Here is a 22,568-nt window from a genome sequence, read left to right as displayed (position 1 = left end):
TGTAGCCTACTGTATTTTGATCTTTAGTTGCTGTATAACTCATTACATAGATATTTGGAATACATTTATTTTGATTGGTTAAGTGTTTCTGAATATTGACTGTTGTCCATGGCAACACTGTATAACTGGACCACTCCTCCTGTGCTCCTGTTTTGTTTCCCCATGGTTTCTAAGATAAGCACTATAGGGTCACCATGTCAGGGTTTATTTTGTTGTAATGTATTTACTTAATATGACTTATTTTTATTCCTTTTAAAGTAATCTCAGAGCCCCCTTGGGATTTTACTGAGGTCCTCTAGGGGGCCACGGTCCCCTGATTGAGAACCACTACATTCAATCATCAAAAAGAGAGCTTTACGAATGACAAAACGATTTAAGCGATGTAAGCATATGCCTGTTTATTTCAGTCCTTGAAAGTTTTTTGAACCTTCTCAAAAACTGTGAGGTTGTTTGTAAGCATTGTGAACGGGATACAGTGATTGTGTGCGCTTTCATGCACATCATTTCCAAAACATCTAGCCACAAGAGAGATTATAATGATGTTATGCGTTTCCCATAAATAAACACCTTATAATTGCAATATCAGTTTTGCATATTTTAATGAAGGAACGGTGAAATAGGCTCTTGATTGACACGTGGAAATCTGATCCGGCGGAGGACATTGGCAGCCAATGGGAAGCGGGGCGCCGGCTGTTTCTGAAGGGAGGCCCCTGGAGCAGCAGGCAGCGAGTGTGTGTTTACTTGAGCGCGGAGGAGAGACACGAGAGCGCTTTTCTCATACAGTCCGGCGACACATCCATGAATGCATGCGGTGCATTTACAGGGGTGAGTGCAAGCTTTAAGTTCTCCATTACCGTCGACGTTTCAGTAAAACGTGACTAGAAACAGAAAAAAGTGTTTCCAAAAGTCCAGTCCCTTCGGAGGATCGGCTCGCCGCATTACGCACGCACAGCACCGCAAATATTTACATTATGACACACGCAACTTTATCTATAAAGTGTCACGGGTATGCTGCGTTTAATGTCTGTTTCATATTAGCCAGCATGTAGTCAGTCAAATGAAAGCTATGTTTATGAATGGAGCCGCTGAATGCGCTTCAGCGCGCAGCAGTTCATGTTCCAATAAATCGCTTAAAGTCAGTCTCCTACTTCAAAGGGTGATCGGACGGCGCGCGCAGAGTCCTACCGCTGCAGAATCATGGACGGACTTCACGACCAACAAGTGCCTTTCATAAAATCTCATGTAAGTCTAATGAAGGTAAATTAGTGATCTCCATGATTGTAGAGATATATATGTGCCATTTAATTGATTGAATCTGCGTTTTTATTAACATGTCTGTACAGAAATTTGACATTTAAATGTGCGTGATTCTTCAGTTTAGGGGAACTTTTGTCCTCTAGATTGATTCTGAAGATCTTAACAGTTATTGATAGTTTAAAACTTAAGATTGTAATATCTTATTATGGTGTATTAAGTTACTTAAATGCCAGAAATTGATGTATGTTGGGCTTTTAAGTTCCCCTATAACACACTTAAAATGTGTTAAAATCTGGAAAAATTATTTTCAGAAATGTTTAGTTTACATTTTTAAAACTAGGTATTCTTCACAGTCACAGCAGGCATATCACAAAAAAAATTGAGTTAATCAAAAGTAGAAAAAAAAAGTATATTTGGTTATGATGGAAATGAGAAGTGACAGTGTGAAGATTACAAATGTCCATTTTAAAACTTGGTTTTCGAACTTAAAACTAGGTGTAATTACCAAGAATTTTTCCAATTAAGAAATTAATTGATGGCTATCTAACTCGTTGGGTTAGTAAGTCCACGACTTAACCAACTTTTTTCCACTAAACATTGTCATTACCATCAAAATCAAAACTACACTAGAGAGTTGATCAAGGCCATGATCAGCCCAGGATATGAAGAAAATGTTTTTAAAGATTTCAAAAGTGCCTCTAACGAAAGAATCCCTCATACATCGACAGTAAGCGTGACGCGTGGAGCTGAAGTTGCGTGTTCTTTCGAAAAGCGAGCTCAACACACTCCATCTTCAATTTGAGACAATTGATCTGTTGCTTTCTGCTCAGAATCCTCGGGGAAAGACGTCCAACACGAGACCGGCGAAGGACAGGAAAAGAAAATTCATTAACTCTGCCCTGGCGTTGGACACCGAGGGTAAGCACTCAGGTGTGGGTGAAAAAGACAATGTTCATTTCACGCCTTCTTAACATCTCGCAAAATGCAATATCACTCGTCGCCACCTGCACTCAGGGCTTTAAAATCTCAATCAGCAGCGCTCGCCTCGGTCTTTGAGACTGGAATCGAGATTGCGCCGAGTGTCAAAACTCATAATTAAAGCTTTGTACCTGTTGTTTCACCGTCTCAAACTCTGCTGTCTTTGTTTTAGAGCTGTTTCAAGATCTCAGTCAACTTCAGGAGACCTGGCTCGCGGAAGGTAAGCTCCGGTCTGTTTACTTCGGTTTCTCGGTGGTTGATCGAGCTTTTGTTTCGAAGAGGAGAGAGCGTGGGGGGAGATTTGGGGGAGGGGAGCAAATATGCCTCAAGTTACAGACCTAATCTGCAGTCCAATTAATGCATCTGTAGCGAAGGCACTTGGTGTGTCATGCATACATTAGTGCTTGAGAAGAGCAGGAGTCTAGGGGGAGACCGAGGAGGTTCTACATTGAGTGTCATCACAAATTACCAGAAGAACTTGCAGTCTCGCTCACTCTCTTCTCCTCTTGTCCGCTTTTGGCAGGAGCTAAGGCAGACGAGCCACCAACACTGCCACCTCTCTCTCTCTCGAACACGCGCGCACACCTTCTCTCCCTCACTCGTTTGCTTTTTCCTATCCCTCTGTTTTGCGTCTGATACTTCTCATATATAGTGTTTTAAGTTCTTTTTTCTTGATTTTTGCCAACTCTTTTTTTGTTAAAGAAATGGATTGACGGTAGATCGCTTCCTGAGCTTCGGCTTTTACCGCTTCATTTTTTTTTTCCCCCTAACTTTTTTTTTTTGGTTTCTTTTGGCAATTTTTTCTTTCTCATGGCAAGACTTGCTGGTTGTGGTTTAACACAAACGTGATGCTTCAGGAGTTAAGCGCGAGTGTCTTCTTCCCACCTTGCTTGCAGCACCGACCTTTAGGTTAGTAAATGGTTCCCTCTTTGGTTGATTGTAGATGTGTTTGGAAATATTTTAATGTGCTAAAAAAATTATAACAATGTTATGTTAAAAAATTGTAAATGGTAGTTTTAATTAAAGCTTTTTCTTGACTTGAAAATGTGAAGACGTTAACGCTTTACAATAAGGCTTCATTTGTTAACATTAATTAACATGAATGTTAGTTAATACTTCTACAGCATTTAGCAATCATAGATAATGTTATCTCAACATTTACTAATACATTTTTAAGATTGGAAGTTTTATCTGTTATCATTAGTTGCACTGTGAACTAACCTGAACATGAACATTTTTATGAACTAACGTTAACAAAGGTTAATAAATGCTGTAAAAATATGTTGTTCGTGTTAGTTAATGCATTAACTAATGTTAACAAATGAGACCTTATTGTAACATGTTACCATTAAGCCTGTTTTAGTGTGTGAAGTTTTACTCTAAACTCTGTATATTTGCTGTTATAACATAAATATAACATAAAAGTAGTTTTTTGGTTCTTTAAGTTTAATCTCAGACTGCAAAAAGTGATTGATTTTGAGGACATTTAGGAAAACGAAATTGATTTTGCACATACAAATTGTTGTTTAACTGTTTATCAGTCTTACATTTCTAGCTAAATAACTTTTTTTAGTTTTTCTAAAGGAATAAATACTCACACATATATATATATATTATTTGATATAAAATTGGTGGCAATTATACTGTGGTTTTTTTTTTTTGCACAATGTAAATAAGCTTTGCAGGACTGCATTATTGTAATAAATTAATTTAAGCTGTGTAAAAGTTGAAAATATCTGTTTATTGTAAAAAGCAGTTTGGTTGCAAATTGGGAAGAAAAAAAAACAAACAAAGAAGTTGGACAGCTGAAAATCATGCAAAGCAATTTGTAAAACCGATTCCAGCACTTTGCATTTGTGAAATCACGACTGCCTTTCAGCCTATGGAATGCATTTGCGTGCGCTTTGGACATGAATAGGAAAGGAAGATGAGTGTGTGTGTGTGTGTGTCTGTTTTCTGTTAGTGATCGCACTAAATCTGGCTTGTGTGACTGAATTTTTGAAATGAGACATGCCACATGAAAGTCTGACTAATGCAACTTAATCAAGCATCTTTTTGTTTAGCAACATCTCAAATGACTTATATTTTAATTGTGTACAGCTGCACAACAGGAAATCGTTGTGTGCATTGGTCACCTTTTAAAGCGGAACATCTATATTATAAGTCTAAATAGGATTTGCCCACCTGCATAAGGAAAGAGAATCTCAATTTTTAATACACCGCTTTCTTTAATATATTTAAAAATGCTTGCAGTATAATCACGGATTTTAAAATTAAAAGTACGCTTTAGAACAGATTTTCGGACTTTACTGTCCTTGTCGCGAGTTTGATTATGCCAAATCCACCCCAGGGCCTCTAAAAGAATAAGACACGACTTAAATATTTTAGTGTATCCGGCAGGGGAGAAAAAAAGAAAAAAGTAGTCGCTGCAGTAGATATTACAGTGAGGAGTACAATTCAACCTGTCTTACATCCATCAGCCGCAGCGCCCAAAGATTCAAGATAAATCGCAGATAGATTTAATATATGACTTCCTGTCCATTAGAACCCAAACGAAGACCTAGCAGTTTCATTTCAGAGATTTATTAGCTCAGGTAATTGGAAAGAAGAGGAAGACGTATGAGCGACGGACAGTATTTCCGGCAGCGTAGACTAAAGAGCTGATGGCTCGTCATTTGACATACATGTGTCATTTTAGCCACAGTCAGGTGACAGTCACTAGAAAAGACTCACTGAATATACCAGGATTTGGTTCCTTGGTAGGTTTTTCAAGTGTGACTTCTCATTATGAGTCTTTACGTGTGTGTTTATGTGCCCTGGCGCCGTAGTTTGTCTCTCTTTTTTTTTTCTTTAACTGGTGGACATGCTCCAACACCTTAGCTAGCCTCAGGAGTGGTGCTGGGATCAGCTGTCCCATTCACAGGTTGACTCATTCACCCTGCTGAGAATACTGGCTGGTGCTCAGTCTTTCTCTTTCTCTCACCTTTTCTCTGTTTAACTGATGTTTACGCTACTTTTTGACTCTTAATGCACTTGGTGTTTCTTTCCTGTTTATTCTGTTCTGATCTAGTGAGGGGATTGTTTAATATCTCTTTGACTGTGTTTACTTCAGTACCAGTGAGAGAGATGGCGGCGATACTTCTTGTTGAGTTTAACCAGTAAAAACGTCTGTTATGATTGTACTCGGCTCGCCTTTTCAAATACCCAAAACACTGGCAAGTGCTATAAAGATTTATTGGCCCTGATTACGAAGAACTTTACGGCCTTGGGCGCATGTTTTATAGTTTATATATTGAGTTATAGAAGCAACCAGAAAATTTTGTTTGAACTATTATTGCACAGGAACAGTTTATTGAGAGTTTATTATAATACCTGCCAATAAACATAACATAAAGCAATAAAATAAATATGAGACATAAAACAATTCATGAAACAGCAAAAATGTAAAAGGGAACATCAATTAATTGTAATTAATAAATTCTTTAAATTTATAACATTTAAAACATGTGACAACTTGCTCCCACCTGACATTTATGAAAAAATATTTTGTATTTATCAAATTTTCAGTTAAAATCTACCTAGCTGAATCTCATTTGCATCATATTTTAGACTTAAAAACTTAAAATTACAGAGATATAAGCCTTTTAACAACTAGCCCTGGCTTCATTTAACAAATTATATTGTTAAATTCTCCCATATTGACATTAGATGTGAATACATTACAGTTTACACACTCTAAAGGTCTCTAAAGCCAAGTATCCGAGCAAAACATGTTGCCTTACACAAAGCAAATGTTGATTTGTGCGTGTTGCGACTTGTTACTGTTGTTGTGAAAATGAAAATCCAATTTTAGCGCAGAGGAATAAACGTGCTAATAGCCCCGTGCAGCGAGGTCTCGCGCGCTCCTCCGCCACCGTGCGCCTTTGTGTCGACTTTAACAAGCAATAAACAACAGGTCTTTCTAACGCATGTGATATAAACATGAATGTGCTTAATTGAGCTCCGTATGAAGGCTTCATTATTTTAGCATTAGCTATACGAGAGAGGGAAAGGTAGGGGAACGCGCTCTGTTTGGACGGCAGCCGTCGCGGCAGGTACAGGTGCTTTCACCAGCGGGGATGTGTCCCAATTAGACAGTGTGAACAATAGGTGTTTTCTCGCTGCATGGCTATCCTTATGAAGACACGGTGTAGTTGCAAAGCACATTAGATCACAAGACAAGGTGTTTTGTTTTTTTTTTGGTTTTGTTTTATAGTTTAACTCTCAAACTGTTTTGATACACACGCATCAGTGAATACTGTTCCTGGACGTTAGAGCGAATGGCAGAGATGCGTTTCACACGCCTGCTTTGTCCAACAAATTAAGCTGAAATTAAATTACCGACATAATTAGAGGATATGTTTTCTCTGTTTTCAACCAATAAATGTCTTCATGGGTTGGTCTGAGAATTTCAAATCATTAGTGTTTCAATTACAGAGGATTATTAGAGGAAATTACTCGTTTAAGCGATTATTAGAGGACAGATTGCGTTAGCTCAACTTGTGGAAACCAAATATAACAATTACGAAGAAAAAATCTGTGTTTATTTACCCTTTTCTCTCTTGGTTTTCCTCCCAGCTCAAGTTCCTGACAATGATGAGCAGTTTGTGCCAGACTTTCAGAGTGAAAACTGTAAGTGTGACCTTTTTTCTTTTACTATGGCTCTTAAGTGTACCAAATTTTAGCTGTGTTTATATTATATCTTGAGTAGATATCAGAAACACGCTCAAATTTGATGATTTAGTGTGAGATTTTTTTTGTTGCATTAGCTCGTTTTTTTTCCCCTTGTTTATGACACGTTGTCGTTCGCCGCTGTTGTTTCTGTGAATAAACAGAGAGAGAGAGCGCGAACGGCGTGTGTTCTCTAGGTTGTGTACCTTCTCAGCGAGTGCAGCCAGAAGCAATAGGCCTTTAAATGGGCATAGGAAGTAAAGTTGGCGCGCGGTGGTCGTGGCAGAGCCGGTGCCAGTGTCGGAAGTGGCATGGACTGAATGAGGCACAGTGGGGAGCGAGTCCAGCTTATGTCTTAAAGAGGAGCCAAAACAGACTCTGCTACAGAGGATGCAGGGGAGATGAAGGGGGGCTTTGTCTTTCTAGAGAACTCAAGCTCATTAGGCAAATAAAATATACTAGTGTTTGCTGATAATGGGCTATTGTCCTGTATTCCTTCCTCAGTGTGAGCTAGACCTTATTGTGAGCGTAGGCCATGACACAAGTGAAATGTCACAAAAGGAAACCTTTATTGTGTGACCTTTTTTTAGATACGAAAATAAAAAATCTAGTTTTGTTCTGCATTGGTAATTAAATAGTATTCAGCAATGATTATTCCATTCAGAATGTATATCTAAGCAAAACTGTCGAAAGCGCAGAGTGTTAGTTGGCGTCGTCGGCAGGATAGGGGAGGAGAGGAGGGACGGGCAGATGGAGGTAGAGCGAGGGCATGGCGGTTGGGCTCTTGAACGGGCATCCTGGCCCTCCCATATGGGTCTGAGTCGACAATGCCAGTGGATCACTTCCGTTTCATGTGGTCCATTCCCACAAAACACCCAGAAATGGGATATACAGGGATTACACGGCAAGAAAAAAATGCACCTCGGAAACTGCTGCGCACTAGACGTTTGGCCTGATAAAGTGGTTGTTTGTGAAATTATTTGTATGATTAAATATATATATATATATTTTTTTTTTTTTTTTTACGAAATATTTAATCAGCAAGGATGCATTAAATTAAAGACTTTTTAATATTACAATAGATTTCTATTTCAATAAGTTATTTGAACTCCTGAAAAAAGCAGCACAGACTGTTTTCAACATTGATAATAATAATAAATGTTTCTTGAGCAGCATATCAGCATGTTTCTGAAGGATCATGTGACACTGAAGATTCAGCTTTGACATCACAGAAATAAATTACATTTTAAAATATATTAAAATGGAAAACTGTTGTTTTAAATTTAATAATAGTTCACAATATTACTGTATTTTTGATCAAATAAATTGAAAGTTTTCAAAAACATTAAAATCCCAAACTTTGGAATGGTTTACACTATATACACTAAGTCATTTATTTTATTGTAAATGCATCTGAAATTGTTAAGAGAAAGGCTGTTGTTACTGTAAAAAGAATAGTTTTTTTTTAACACTAACTAAAATAGTGATTTGTGGCAGGCTAAGTGTGATCAAACAGTGATTTTAGTTATTTGCCCTTTTGCAAAGGCCATCGTAATTCAAGCCCAGAGTGTTTAAGAAGAAGGTGTGACTGAATCTATTATCAGCGAGTAACAGTCAGCGAAGAGGTGAGAGTGAGAAAGAGAGAAGGGTGAGAAAACACACGACCATCAGCACAGGAAAAAAAGAAAAGAAAAGACACATATGTAAAATTCACATCTGAAACTTAGAAACACTTGTTTTTTTTTTTTTTTTTTTACCAAAATGCCCTTTTATGTGACACAAAGTGCAGTGAAAATGGTGTTCGGTAGTGTTATGAATGGGCTTTTGTGGAGAAAAGACATTCTCCTAGTGTGTTCTGCTAAATTTAGCATTGAATAAGACACATCAAGCTATTCATTTATGAAAGTCAAATCTATTAGAGCGCAGCTTTAAGAAAAAAATGGAACTCTTTGCAGAACGGAACATGACTGTTTAGTTAACGTCATAAATATGGAAATAATTTGGGAATATTTTGCATAAGCTAAGATATGAGAAATGAATATTTTGCTATACTCTCTGCGACATACTTTTGTTAAGAGCTCTTTATTTCAGTCAAAGCTTTCTTTCACTGCTCTTGTTACAAATTTTTTTTTTTTTTTGAGTTTTGCCCTCTTCACTTGACATACAGAAGGGGTTTTAAATGCATCTCATAAATTGCAAGGATACAAAAAATGGCAGTAAATGTCATAAACGACTTCTTGAAAATGTTGTCCATTAACACCAATCAATTCACGTGTAATTGTTGCAATCCTGGAATGACATCCTGCATGTATGACGTCCCGTGATGCTAACAGATTTTGTATTGATTCGTTTACTCGTGTTCCTTTGCGTAAAATCAATTATGGCATTTTTTTCTCCGTCTGTCTACGTGCTTCTTAATATGGTCCGTCAAGAAGTCTTCTCAAGTATAAATTATTCATCTGTAGTGCTATTTTAGAATCCACTATCATGAACAAGGACACATCCTAACAAGACCATTTAAAATTTCAGAAGACTGCCAAATAAATTAAAACTAATTTTTTTAGACATTGTTATTTTGGTAACGCTTTACAATAAGGTCTCATTTGTTAACGTTAGTTAATGCATTAACTAACATGAACTAAGATATTTTATTAACCTCTGATAATGTTAGTTCACAGTGCACTAACTAATGTTAATAGATATAATTTTGATCTTTAAAATGTATAAGTAAATGCTGAGATTAACATTAACTAAGATATACTGTTGTTTATTGTTAGTTCATGTTAGTTAGCTAATATTAACAAATTAAACCTTATTGTAAAGTGCCAATATAACTTATTCTTACTAATTTTATTCTTAAGTTACACACAAATCTAAACAAATAAATAGAGTTCTTCGTATTTATACTTTTTCATGCAGTTTTAAAGTATTATTTCCATTCAGTTGCCATTAGAAGTAAGCAGAAATGTAAAAATGTATTAGTAACACTATAAAAAAAACTTTATAAGTCTTGTCATTTCTGTATACTGAGAACGTACAGAAATGTTCCTTTAATCGTGTGTGTGTGTGTTTTAATTTTGGTTACGGAATTGGAGGCAGATTTGTATTTAAAAAAGCATTTTATTTTTATTTAACAAAGTGCCTGTCCTTGTTTATGGGAGCGCTTGTTTTAGATGTTAGACTTTGCAGACTTTTACGCATGCAAACAGAAAACTAATAATTTTTTTTAAAAATATATAAAAGAAGGTAGATGTTGTAAAGTCACCTCAACTTCAAGAGTAATGAACGTAGTGAGGATCTTATTGGAAATACGTCCACTGTTCATGTTCTTAATGTTGTGTTTAAACATCTATACGTTTCTCTCTTTCTCAGTGGCGTTCCACGGGCTGCAGTTGAGGATAAAGAGAGAGCCCCACAGTCCGTGTACTGATCTGGGCTCAGCCTGCAGTCAGGAGAGGCCCTTCAGACTCCACTATGGGGAGAAGTGCCTGTATAACATCAGGTACGCTGCACCGGAATGCACAGGCCCACTTACACATTCCCACACACACACACACACACACCCTGTTCTTCTTTAAAAGAATCAAATCTTGTATATGACGGGAAATTGTCGTATAACTTACATACACATGTAGTAACGAGACCAATGCTAGACGTGCTAGACAGCAACGTCTGAGAGAAATTTGTGAGAAACCATAAGTGTTTTTGCACCAAAGCAGTGAAAATCAACTCTAAACTTTATACTTTCAGCTGTCGGAGAGACACGAACATCACGTATTTTGGTTTGCAAATTCAGCCTCAGCAGCTGGTGTGAGAGATTTAAGTGATAAATGGGCTGAATTTGTCTACATACATTTGCAATTCATACGATACCGTTTAACAAACTATTTTTATCCATTATTTATCAAATTAGGGTGTGCTATTTTCCTAATTACAGATGTTTTGTGAAAAAAAAAACCCTAGTTTCTGAATGCAAATTTTGCTTTTGTTAATCACGATTTTCGTAACACTGAATTTTCATGGTTCGTATACAGCACAAATTCACCTCAGACATATAGGTGTTAAGGTGGGTGTGTATTTCACCTTTTATATGTGACTAAAGACTGAATAAAAAGCACAGACGTTCATTTGACAGAGCAATTCTGAAGCAGATGGGGTCTTGGCATAGACTTTTCAGCCTGAGCCAAGAATAGACTTAAAGATTTATGGAAAAAAAATGCACAATAATGATAGTTTTCCTTTAGTTATTTACTCAGAGGCAACTGTACAGCAGGTGCTGTTCGAAATGACTTGAATGAGATCCACCTGAAATTGGAAAGGGGGAAGAAAATGCACACACCAAAAAAGAAAAACAAGAAATTACGCTATGGTGCATTAAGTGCAATAAATGGCTTTTCCACTTGGACAAGCGTCTACGGCAAACACGGTTGCTTGGTTACAGTCATCTTCCTATTGATTTGATTTTAAATTTATGACATTTCACTTGGATGTTTTATTTCGCTGGAGGAGCCAACCTGCCCTCATATTGCAGATGGCAATCAAGCTGAAGCAACAACCTCTGTGATAATGATGTTCTCTTCAGAGGTGCTTTGGAGATTGTCAAGCCCCATAGAAGTGTGTTCCTTCCTTGTCTTTTAATGTTTCTGAATGGAGTGTAATTGCATTAAGGTTCATCAGATGGTTCATCTTTGGTACCTTGTCGATTGTTTGATGTGAGGGGTGGCAGTTGGTTGGATAGGAGTAGATGTGGATCTTGTTTTGGTGTGGATGTGGATCAGTTGTTTGATTATGGAACTATTTGATCAGAGGTGATTTATATGCTACTGTACACATTTCTTTTTTTTTAAAGAAATTAATCTTTTTTTTTTTTTTTGAGAAAGGACACATTAAATTGACCAAAAGATAGGGTAAATGTATTTATAATGTTACAAAAGATTTGTTTCAAAAATGTATCACGTTTTCACAAAACATTTAATCAGCACAACTGTTTTCATCATTGATAATAATTAGAAATGTTCCTTGAGCAGCGAATCAGCATATTAGAATGATTTGTGAAGGATCATGTGACTTCATTTTCAGCCAGATTTTGAAATACCAGTTTAGCATGCATTATACAGTATGCTGCAGACAAAAAGCTTTAGCGTTTATGTTTTTTTAATTTAACAGCTATAAAGTCTAGCAGAGTCTCATAATAATCTCTGTAGCCTGAAAGGCCCTCAGGAAAGACTAACTTAAACTGCTCTTGTTCCCTGGCGTCTCCAGTGCCTACGAGCAGAAGCATCCCTCGGGAATGAAGGCCTCCAGCCCAGTGTCTACCCCCTGCAGCACGCCCGTGTCCCCTGGCCAGCATGTGTCTCCCACTGCCGCCCCCACCCCGAAACCAGACAGGACGTACCCTCACCTCGCACCCCCACAGCCCCTCCCTGACAGCGCTTACCCCATGGACCACAGGTACTGCCAATTACCAGAATCCATTGATTGATAGATAGATGACAGACAGACAGACGGATAGATAGATAGATAGATAGATAGATAGACAGACAGACGGACGGACGGACGGACGGATAGATAGATGGACAGATAGAGAGATAGATAGATGGACAGATAGAGAGATAGATAAATAGATAGATAGATAGATAGATATATAGATAGATAGATAGATATATAGACAGACAGACGGACGGACGGACGGACGGATAGATAGATGGACAGATAGAGAGATAGATAGATGGACAGATAGATAGATGGACAGATAGAGAGATAGATAAATAGATAGATAGATAGATAGATAGATAGATAGATAGACGGACGGACGGACGGACAGATAGATAGATGGATAGATAGACAGATAGATAGACGGACGGACAGACAGACAGACAGATAGATGCACGGACGGACGGACGGACGGACAGATAGACGGACGGACGGACGGACGGACGGACGGACAGACAGACAGACAGACAGACAGACAGATAGATAGATAGGCAAACAGACAGATAGACAGACGATAGATAGACAGAGAGAGAGACAGACAGACAATAGATAGATAGATAGGCAAACAGATAGACAGACGATAGATAGATAGACAGACAGAGAGAGATAGATAGACAGATGATAGACAGATAGACAGATAGACAGACACAATAGATAGATAGATAGATAGGCAAACAGACAGATAGACAGACGACAGATAGATAGACAATAGAGATAGATAGATAGATAGACAGACAGACAGACAGACAGACAATAGATACGGACAGACAGACAGACAGACGATAGATAGATAGATAGACAGAGAATAGATAGACAGATAGATAGACAGACAGATATACAGACAGATAGACAGACGATAGATAGATAGACAGACAATAGATAGATAGATAGACAGACAGACAGATATACAGACAGATAGATAGATAGATAGATAGATAGATAGTCTGTGAGACTTATTCTATTCAGTGTTTTGTTCAGATTTCGGCGGCAGTTGTCGGAGCCGTGTCATTCGTTCCCATCTCCTTCGATGTCGCGGGACGGACGACCCATGTATCACAGACAGATGTCGGAACCCAGCATCCCCTTCCCTCCTCAGGGGTTCAAGCAGGAGTACGCCGACCCCCTCTTCGAGCATCCTGCCATGGTGGGGGCGCCTCTTCCCCAGACGTACCCACACTCCATGATGATCAAACAAGAGCCCCGCGACTTCACCTACGACTCAGGTGAGTTCTGTTTCTATGTGTTTACACGTCTGCTAACACTGACTGCGATAAATTGCTCGGTCTATAATGTTTCCACAAAACAACTGTCTTCAACATTGATAATAATAAGAAATGATTCTTGAGCACTAAATCAGCATATTAGAATGATTTCTGAAGGATCATGACACTGAAGACTGAAAAATTCATCACAGGAATAAATTACATGTTGAAAATATATTAAAATAGAAAATAGTTATTTTAAATTTAAATACTATTTCAAAACTTTACTGTTTTTTTTTCTTTTGAGCAAGTCTTGGTGAGCATAAGAAACATTAAAAAGATCCCAAACGACAGCGAAAATAATTAAACAGAAAAAAATGTTTAGTGTTGCTTCGAAAACAAAACAATTATTTTAATGTTTAAAGCATGATTTGTAGGGGATGGAGACAGTATGTACTTCACTAACCTAACAGGAAACAGTCTGAGGTTTTTTTTTTGTTTTTTTTTGGGTACAGATACAGCCAGATAGCAACTTTATTAGGGATGGGGAGATTGATAGAATTAGCGTATTATTAGGAAATTTGGGTCTGATCTCATTTCCTGAGGGCCTGGCTGGAAAGGAGAGGGGCCCCTAATCTCTCCCCCAGGGGCCCCCAGGCTGTCGGCCCAGCTCTGGCATGAATGAAGAGGCTTTTGGTTTTCATTCATAAAAAATGGGTTTGGACTGCAGCAGCCTGTCAGGAGAGAACGCAGCGCTGCTTCTCAGCCGTTTCCTGTGGATTATGTGAATCTGTAGAACATAACCTGAGGATAACAGCAATAATACTGGGGCCTTTTCTGTTTACTTTGTCAAAGCAGCAAATTCTTATTTACTATATTTATACTAAATTAACTTTATGTATTGTATTAAAAAAAAAACATTTACACAGATACTCTGACAAGTCCTAAATAAATATTAGTAAAATATTGGAGAGATTTTCTTTTTGTCACTCACATGTATGATTATGTTTACATTATTGTCTAAAATACTAATCTGTATCTATAAATTAGACACACTATAAGCTAACAATGAAAGCTTCATGAGTGTGAATGATTTGTCTGCAATGCTTCTTTACATCAGTGGAGGAGATCGTCGACATGTTTTGCATCTCCTCCCAGCCATTTAGAAGAATTTATTCTGCCTCATAAAGGAGCTTGTTTGTTGTGAGCTGTGTAAGGACTGGGCAGTCAGCGGCTAATTTAATCAGCAGTAATTTCCTCGACAGGCCCATTACTTGAATGAAACCCTGAGAGATCTTTATAGGTCCAAATGAACAGGGTTAGATGTTTTATGGAGCATTCACTTAAGCTGTCTTGCTTTGCTTTGATTGAATCACAGCTCCAACAAACAACATGACTGACGCGGAGCACGTGACATCCACTGCGGTTCATCGTCACAAATGTTTTGTCCATAGTGTTTTGAGTATGAAAATGGGAGGTTATGCTTTTTTTTTTTTTTTTTTTTTGCATTGTCTATGACAGGGAAAATAAGAAGGTAAATAAATAAATGAACTGTTTTTATGTTGTAGAACCAATGCATAATTTATTCAGCATATTAAAAAATATTTTTTTGTTGTGGTTTTGTTTTTCTTTTTCAGAAGTGCCTAGCTGTCACTCTGTATATCTTAGACAAGAGGGATATCTGGCGCACAGTAACAGAACAGAGGGTAACTATCCACACAGAGTAATGTATTTGCTGTTTTGTTCATTAAAGTGTCTTATTTAAAAATTTTATTTAATGTAAAAATTCAGATTATAACAATTTCTTTTTTTTCCACATAGGCTGTATGTTCGACAAAGTTGCAAGGCACTTCTATGACGACACTTGCGTGGTGCCGGAGAAGGTGGAGGGTATGTATCTTTATTTTTAATAAACATAATTATATGCTGAGTTAAATATTATTTCTTAAATAACAAGTTGACTCTTTACTGTACAGTCATCTTGATTTTGAGCCACCAGATATGTAACATAATGACAAGTTTATCTATCTGAAACTTCAAATTTCGTCATTTTATGCCCAGCTTCACCATGATGATGTCTTGCCCCTAGGCATTATGGGATTCAAAGTACCGCAAGAGAGATTAGAGCGCAGACGGCTCTCTATGCTTTCAAACGCTCTCGCGGTACTTGGATGTCATACACAGATCAGTCTACGCAGCGTCGCATCAAGTCGAACACACCTAATGACTTTTTTTTTTCCCGCCCACAGGCGACATAAAGCAGGAGGCGGGGCTGTACCGAGAAGGCCCGACCTATCAGAGACGGGGTTCGCTGCAGCTCTGGCAGTTTTTGGTCGCCCTACTGGATGACCCCTCAAACTCACACTTCATTGCGTGGACGGGCCGGGGCATGGAGTTTAAACTCATTGAGCCTGAGGAGGTACTAATTAGTCTAAATATAATGTTTTTCAGCCAAGATTGTATCTGTATGTGGCCTCTTGAACACCCAGGTGAAAAAGTACATAATGTACTTAAAGTACTTGCATAATGTACTTAAAGTGCTTTATTTTCATGCACTAGTTTTGTACTTAATATACAAAAAAATCTTCTTTAGTACTTTTTAAGATAATCTTAAAAACATCTAATTGTGCTCTTTTGAGACACCATGAATATGAACTAAAATGTGCTTTTAACATACTATCTCTGTATTGAAAAAAATGTACTTAGTTACCACTTGTAGTAAACTTGAAGTGGACGAAAAGTGCACGAAAATAGAGCACTTTAAGTACATTATGGAAGTGTACTATTTTTTCACCTGGGCATTGCATATAATTCTGGAGTTTTAAAAGCGGTGTTGTGGTCACATTCAGCAAGAAAAATAGATTTTAAAAAATAGATTTATTTTTAGTTGTATTTAATAAAACGTTCAGAGCATAAACAGTTTATTTTAAAACAATTAATAATTTAATTTAAAATAAGTTAATAAAAAAATAATATAAAATATATATAGTTTATTTAGGTTTTAGACAAAATATTTAAAAAAAAAAAAAAAAGCATGCGTGTTATTTGAGTATCATACTTAATACATCAGGCTTTTATGGATCATATAAATTACAATGTAAACCAATGAGATACTTTGGGGGTGACAAAATGGATAATGCAATGCAATACAATGATGACTGAGAGAAACCTGATGTATCATATTTGATACTCTTAACATGATTTTTCTAAAAATTATGAATGATCAAGTTGCTTCCATCCAGTAAGTGTTCATCTTGAAATATTACTTACAATATGAAAGTTTACTTTATAAAAAGATATCACAGAAAAAAAGATCTGTGTATCACAATCTGAAACTGGACATTTTTAGAGTTACATTAAAAGGATTGTTACATGCTAAAGAAGTAAAACTATCAATCGGACGAAAGAAGGCAACGTAGTAGTGTATTTGGTTTTGCAGCAAAGTTTTAATTTAGAGGCCTTGCGTATCAGATATTATACACTAGGCTTAAGCTTAAAATAATATTAGGACATTATTTATTGCTTATTTACATTATTATCTGATTATCTTTGGGAGACTCTTCATTTGTTTGTTCAAAGCAGTCTGTCATGTCCTTCCAAAAAACAAAATATTTCAACATGTTGACTCTCCAAAAAGTCTAGAGTTTGGAAAGCGTGGACAGAGGTGTGATTGTGTAAAGTGTCAGCGACAGTGGGACCCGCTAGTCCTGTATGTGTGTGCGTTCTGGCGACGGTCCACAGGGCAGCTGTAGGGAACAGGGGAGTCATTCATGCCATCAGGTGACCGAGGGCCGTTGGGATTGGCCGGGCGGGTGCAAGGCGTGAATGAGCCGCAGTAGAGTGAAAATGGCCCACAGCGCCGGGCTCTGGGAGAATGGTGGGAGGGAGATTTGAAAAGGAGGGGGGCACAGGTGGGTGGTCGTGCGGACAGGTGCAGGAACATCTGCCATGCTCTGCTGTTCCTAATGAACACATCTCTGACTAGAGGTATGGGTATACGGCTGTGACCAATGGAAGATGCAAACCGACTGATGCTTTGTTTTTGAGAAGGGGCCCTGAGTTTATTAATGAGTGGGTGTAATGTCTTATTTTTGCCTATTGTTAGAGAGAAACTTCTGATATTTTTGCAGTATGTTCATTTGTAACAACTTACTCCCTTTGCTTCAAAGGTGGCACGACGCTGGGGAATTCAAAAGAATCGACCCGCAATGAACTACGACAAACTGAGCAGATCGTTGCGCTACTATTATGAAAAAGGCATCATGCAAAAGGTAATGTTAGCTAACACACGAAAGATGTAGCTCAGCTAATTCCAAAACACAGTCCTTTCAGCATAAAAGCTACTTTATTGTAGCATTGTAGCTGAGCATTAAATGTTCTTATTAAGCATATTAGAGTCTGAAAGTTTGAATACACTGTCGTTGATAAGGATGCATTAAATCGATCAAAGGTGACAGTAAAGACATTTATAAAGTTACAAAAGATTTATATTTCAAATTGTTCTTGAACTTGAACTTTCTGTTCATCAAAGACTACTGAAAAAATGTATCATGGTTTACACAAAAATATTAAGCAGCAACATTGATGATAATCAATGTTTATTGAGTGTCAAATCATCATATTAGAACGATTTCTGATGGATCATGTGACTGGAGTAATGATGCTGAAAATAATAATATATTAATAGATATTAAAATTGAAAGCAGTTATTTTAATTTATAATATTTTACAATATTACTATTTTTACTGTATTTTTAATCAAATAAATGCAGCCTTAGTGAGCATAAGGAATTTCTTTTAAAACATTTTTTTAAAAATCATGTTTTTTTACAGTAGTATTAAAGATATTTTTAGGCAAGGCATTTCTGGTAAACAATAAAACATCAAAATTTGGACTTGAATGTAGTGAAAAGATTTTTTTCCCCTAGTTTTTGTATAATTACTACATATGCACATACACATTTTTATGACCTTATGTTAATTGGAAACTTATAATTATAGTTTTACTTTGAAAAATGTATTTGTCACACTGAAGCAGTATTTAAGTTAGCTACTCAGTTAAAAGGTGTTTAAATAATAATAATTAAAAAAATTACAAACATCTTAAATATATGCATTATACGTTTTATGCATTAAAAGCTAATGGACATGTTGTTTGTCAACTTCCCAGAAAGTCTTTTAATGCAAGTCATGATTCACATTTTCCTTGCACTATTGAAATATATAGTAATATTCCGGTTTCTTGATTCAAAGGTGGCAGGTGAAAGATACGTGTATAAGTTTGTCTGCGACCCCGAGGCTTTGTTCTCCATGGCTTTCCCTGACAATCAGCGTCCGGTGCTGAAGACTGACCTGGAGCGGCAGATCAACGAGGAAGACACCGTGCCATTGTCACACTTCGATGAGAACATGGCGTACATTCAAGAGGGCGGCTACTGCAACCCACACCCGTACAATGAGGGCTACGTCTACTGAAAACTGCTACGAGAACAGTCCGGCCGTTTAAAAAACAAAAACTTTCAGACTGTCCCTCATTTCCTTCAGTCATTCCCCAGGACAAAAGAGAGCACTTTATGGACAGAGGATGATGGCAGTGTGTAAACCTACAAACTTACTGGTGTAGTTACGTTAGATGCTCCTTTGGTGTTTTTTGTTGCTATTGAAGGGGATGGGGTGTTTCAGCATGCCGTTTTCTCACAGCAAAAGACTCTCGAGGGCAGATGGCCTCTCTCCGGACAGATGTTTTGAACTATTTAGACAGGTTAGAGTCTGGAGCACGTGAGTGGGAAAATCCCAAACTCTTTTACCATTGAAACTCTTGGATTGTTTGTGGAGCGCTTTGTTATTTTCGCACATTTTCACCACATTTGTTTTCTCTCCCTTGGTGTTAAACTGAGTAAATAATACAGTGTATTACTATGAAAATAAAATCCTTCAAACTCTCCATGTCAAAGTAAAATGAGCACATATCTGAAATGACCCTTTCTCGCCCATCCAGGACCCATAAAATGATTGAATATTAGCAACAAATGACAGATATTATACTAATATTCAAGTTAAATCCGTATATATATATTCTCATATGAATATAATGTCTTAGAGGAGGGAAGATGCAGGTAATTTTCTCAATGAACAAAATTGATTTTTATCTTAATTAAAGACAAAAAAAAAAAAAAAAATCCCATGTCAGCATGATTTCGTAATACTTCATGGTGTTTCAAATACTATTTTCTTTTCTTCTCAAGATCTATTTAAATAACCATCTGTAAATTTCAGTATTTGACACCATATTTCACTGAATATGACTTTTTGGTCAAAAGCGCCTATAGATATCGAATAGTTATCTTCAGACAGGTCTTGTGCAAGATGCAAGCTTCACACGTGTCTATGACGTCATTCTATTAAAGTTACATTTCTACTATTAGAGTGACAAATAGTTTTTTTTATTAGGAAAAACATTGGATGTTGGTCCATTACTCGCTCCACCATGACATCTTTGAAAATATTAAACGTGTATATTCAGGTTAATGCACCTCAATGCTGCTTTTCGTGTAAATTTAGTCACGTATGATCAGATGGCAGCTATGCCCTGCAGTACGTTCATTTTTTTTTTTTCCTTCATTCTTTTTTACATTTGAAAAAAAAAAAAAGTCAGTGTTTATTGAATGTAAAAAAATATATACATAATTGCGAAGGGAATGGCAATAGCTACACTTCTGTAATAAAATAGTGTTGAAATACAGTCGGGCTGTTTTTTGTTCCTAAGTTTGCACATTGTGATTTATGTCAATCTTTGTCTCATATTTCAGTGGCACAAACATCCAAGCAAATAAGCAGTGTTGTTCCATAGTTCCAAATTAACAAATAAAACTGACAGAAATAGAAGTTCTCACTTGAGATAGTCTAATGACACTAACTTTTTACTCTGATGTTGCTTGCCATCGGCTTTATGCCTTGAACAAACAGGAAAACAGGTCTTATTGCATCCGCTTGTCTGAGAAAGTGTTAGCAGTAGTATGAACTGATGGTGATAGCTATGGACTTTTTGAAGGTAATCAGCCACACTAGCTAGTTCTTTTTAATGTTGCCATTTTATTCAATTTTATACGAATGTTAATGAGAAGAAAAAACCTTGTAGATATCAATCTGCATATGTGATGGACATTGGTTATGCTCATCTTTGAAGGTATCTTGAGTAAAACGAGACCTAGAGCCTCATTTATAAAATGTAGAAACCATCCTACATTTGATCTTACAATCATTTCTCAAATATGCATACGTGTGATTCAGAAAAAAATGTGCGCAAGCCTCTCTTCCAGATATGATATTTAAGAATCGCAAATGATCTCGAAATTTTGTGTAGCTGAATCGTTAACATATAAAAGAGCACCTGTCAACGTCCAAATCCTTTACTTGAGAATGGCGAGCAGCAGCAATTGCTTAGCTTTTCAAATACCCACAGTACTCCGACACGCTGCCATAAGGAAAAGTGTGTACGTCTGCTTAGAACTTGATGTGGCACTAAGCACTTTTTCACGTCAGATGCTGGCGTGGATTTTAGCATACGCACAATCAAATCTGTGCGTGTACACGTTTTATAAATGAGGCCCCTGAACCAGAAGCGATGCGACCTGTTTTACAGAAAACGTAAGTTTGTTACGCTTTAGTCTCGTGTAGCCAGACCTTCAGACTGACGGCAGTAGGTCTGGACTTTATCGCAGCTATTATTGCCCAAGAGGACGTTTGACTGACATGTAATGCAACCAATCAGAGTTTTTTTTTGTTTTTGTTCCACGTTATGTTTAGGTGCATGAAAATAAAGTCAATGTCCCTACAATAACAGGCCGGCGTTCATCTAATTAATTATTCATTCAAGAACGTTGTGCAAGTTTAGTGCAACAATGGAGCCGCGAACTTCACATACTTTTGAAAATCCAGCGTTTCGTTGTTCCTGGTAAGCTCTCGTTGTCACAGTTGTAAACATGACGGCGTTCTCCTTCCACAAGAGGGTTTGGCTTCACGGCATTTGTTTCCAGGCGGACCGGTAAAGAACGCAACATGCACGTCTCCCGGACATCCTGTAAAATTCAACCAACCAGATGACGACTTTGAAAATCAAAGAAGTGTTTCCAGTTAAGTATGTAACAGGCATCAGACGTTCAGCCAATGGTCCGTGGGCGTGACGTCTGAGGCTAGTTGCGCATAACCCATATTGCATATTTAAAAGTTAGTTCACACAAAAATGAAAATTATCCCTCAAGCCATCCTAGGTGTATATGACTATTTTCTTTCAGACAAACACAATCGGAGATATATTTAAAAATAGCCTGACTCTTCCAAGCTTTACAATGGTAGTGAATGCAGGGCGCGAAAAATAATCCATACGGCTCCTTAATAAAGGCCTTCTGAAACGAAGCGATGGGATTTTGTAAGAAAAATATCCATATTTAAAATGTAATAACTATAATAACTAGCTTACAGCAGACGGCCGTACGCATCGATTTGCTGCGGAAGAGTAACCTCTGACCCGATGAAATTATGAACTTGGAAGCGCAGAGGATAGAGCAAAACAAAACAAAACTTTGGGCAAAAAGTTTAGGGCTTTGGGCCCAAAACAAACTGTTTTGGGAATTTTTTGGGCTTTAAAATCTGGTCCCCCATTCACTGCCATTACAAAGCTTGGAAGAGCCAGGATATTTTTAAATATAGAAGAAGATAGTCATATACACCTATGATGACTTGAGGGTGAGTAAATCATGGGATAATTTTCATTTTTGGGTCAACCATCCCTTTAAATCTGGAGTATACAATGTAATAAACATGCCATCATCCTAATATGTCACATGATCTGTATGGTGGATCCCTTTCAGGTTTCAACTGCCGTGAAGGAGGCACCATCACAGAAGATTTAATCAAAATGCTGGCTAC

At 37.3% G+C, this 22,568-nt stretch overlaps 1 protein-coding gene across 10 annotated transcripts; it reads left to right on the top strand.

Moving 5' to 3' along the window:
- On the top strand, window positions 1–20,382 carry etv1 (ETS variant transcription factor 1). Of its 10 annotated transcripts, none has more exons than XM_048161514.1 (13): window positions 656–825; window positions 1,156–1,242; window positions 2,088–2,175; window positions 2,408–2,455; window positions 6,853–6,906; window positions 10,318–10,447; window positions 12,208–12,396; window positions 13,405–13,661; window positions 15,278–15,346; window positions 15,462–15,530; window positions 15,890–16,059; window positions 17,810–17,911; window positions 18,894–20,382. In XM_048161514.1, the coding sequence occupies exons 1-13, from the start codon at window positions 799–801 to the stop codon at window positions 19,113–19,115; spliced, it is 1,512 nt and encodes a 503-aa protein (XP_048017471.1). In that variant the 5' UTR covers window positions 656–798; the 3' UTR covers window positions 19,116–20,382. The 10 variants fall into 10 exon arrangements, with proteins under 10 accessions (XP_048017474.1, XP_048017473.1, XP_048017471.1 ...); XM_048161515.1 differs by having other exon boundaries at window positions 659–825; window positions 13,417–13,661; XM_048161517.1 differs by lacking the exons at window positions 1,156–1,242; window positions 2,088–2,175 and adding an exon at window positions 1–382 and having other exon boundaries at window positions 607–825.
- Window positions 20,383–22,568: the final 2,186 nt, after the last annotated feature.

Source organism: Megalobrama amblycephala, linkage group LG16 (genome assembly GCF_018812025.1).
Source record: "Megalobrama amblycephala isolate DHTTF-2021 linkage group LG16, ASM1881202v1, whole genome shotgun sequence".
NCBI classification, from domain to species: Eukaryota; Metazoa; Chordata; class Actinopteri; order Cypriniformes; family Xenocyprididae; genus Megalobrama; species Megalobrama amblycephala.
The sequence above is the reverse complement of the archived record's forward strand: the minus strand, read 5'-3'. Positions and strand labels throughout refer to the sequence as shown.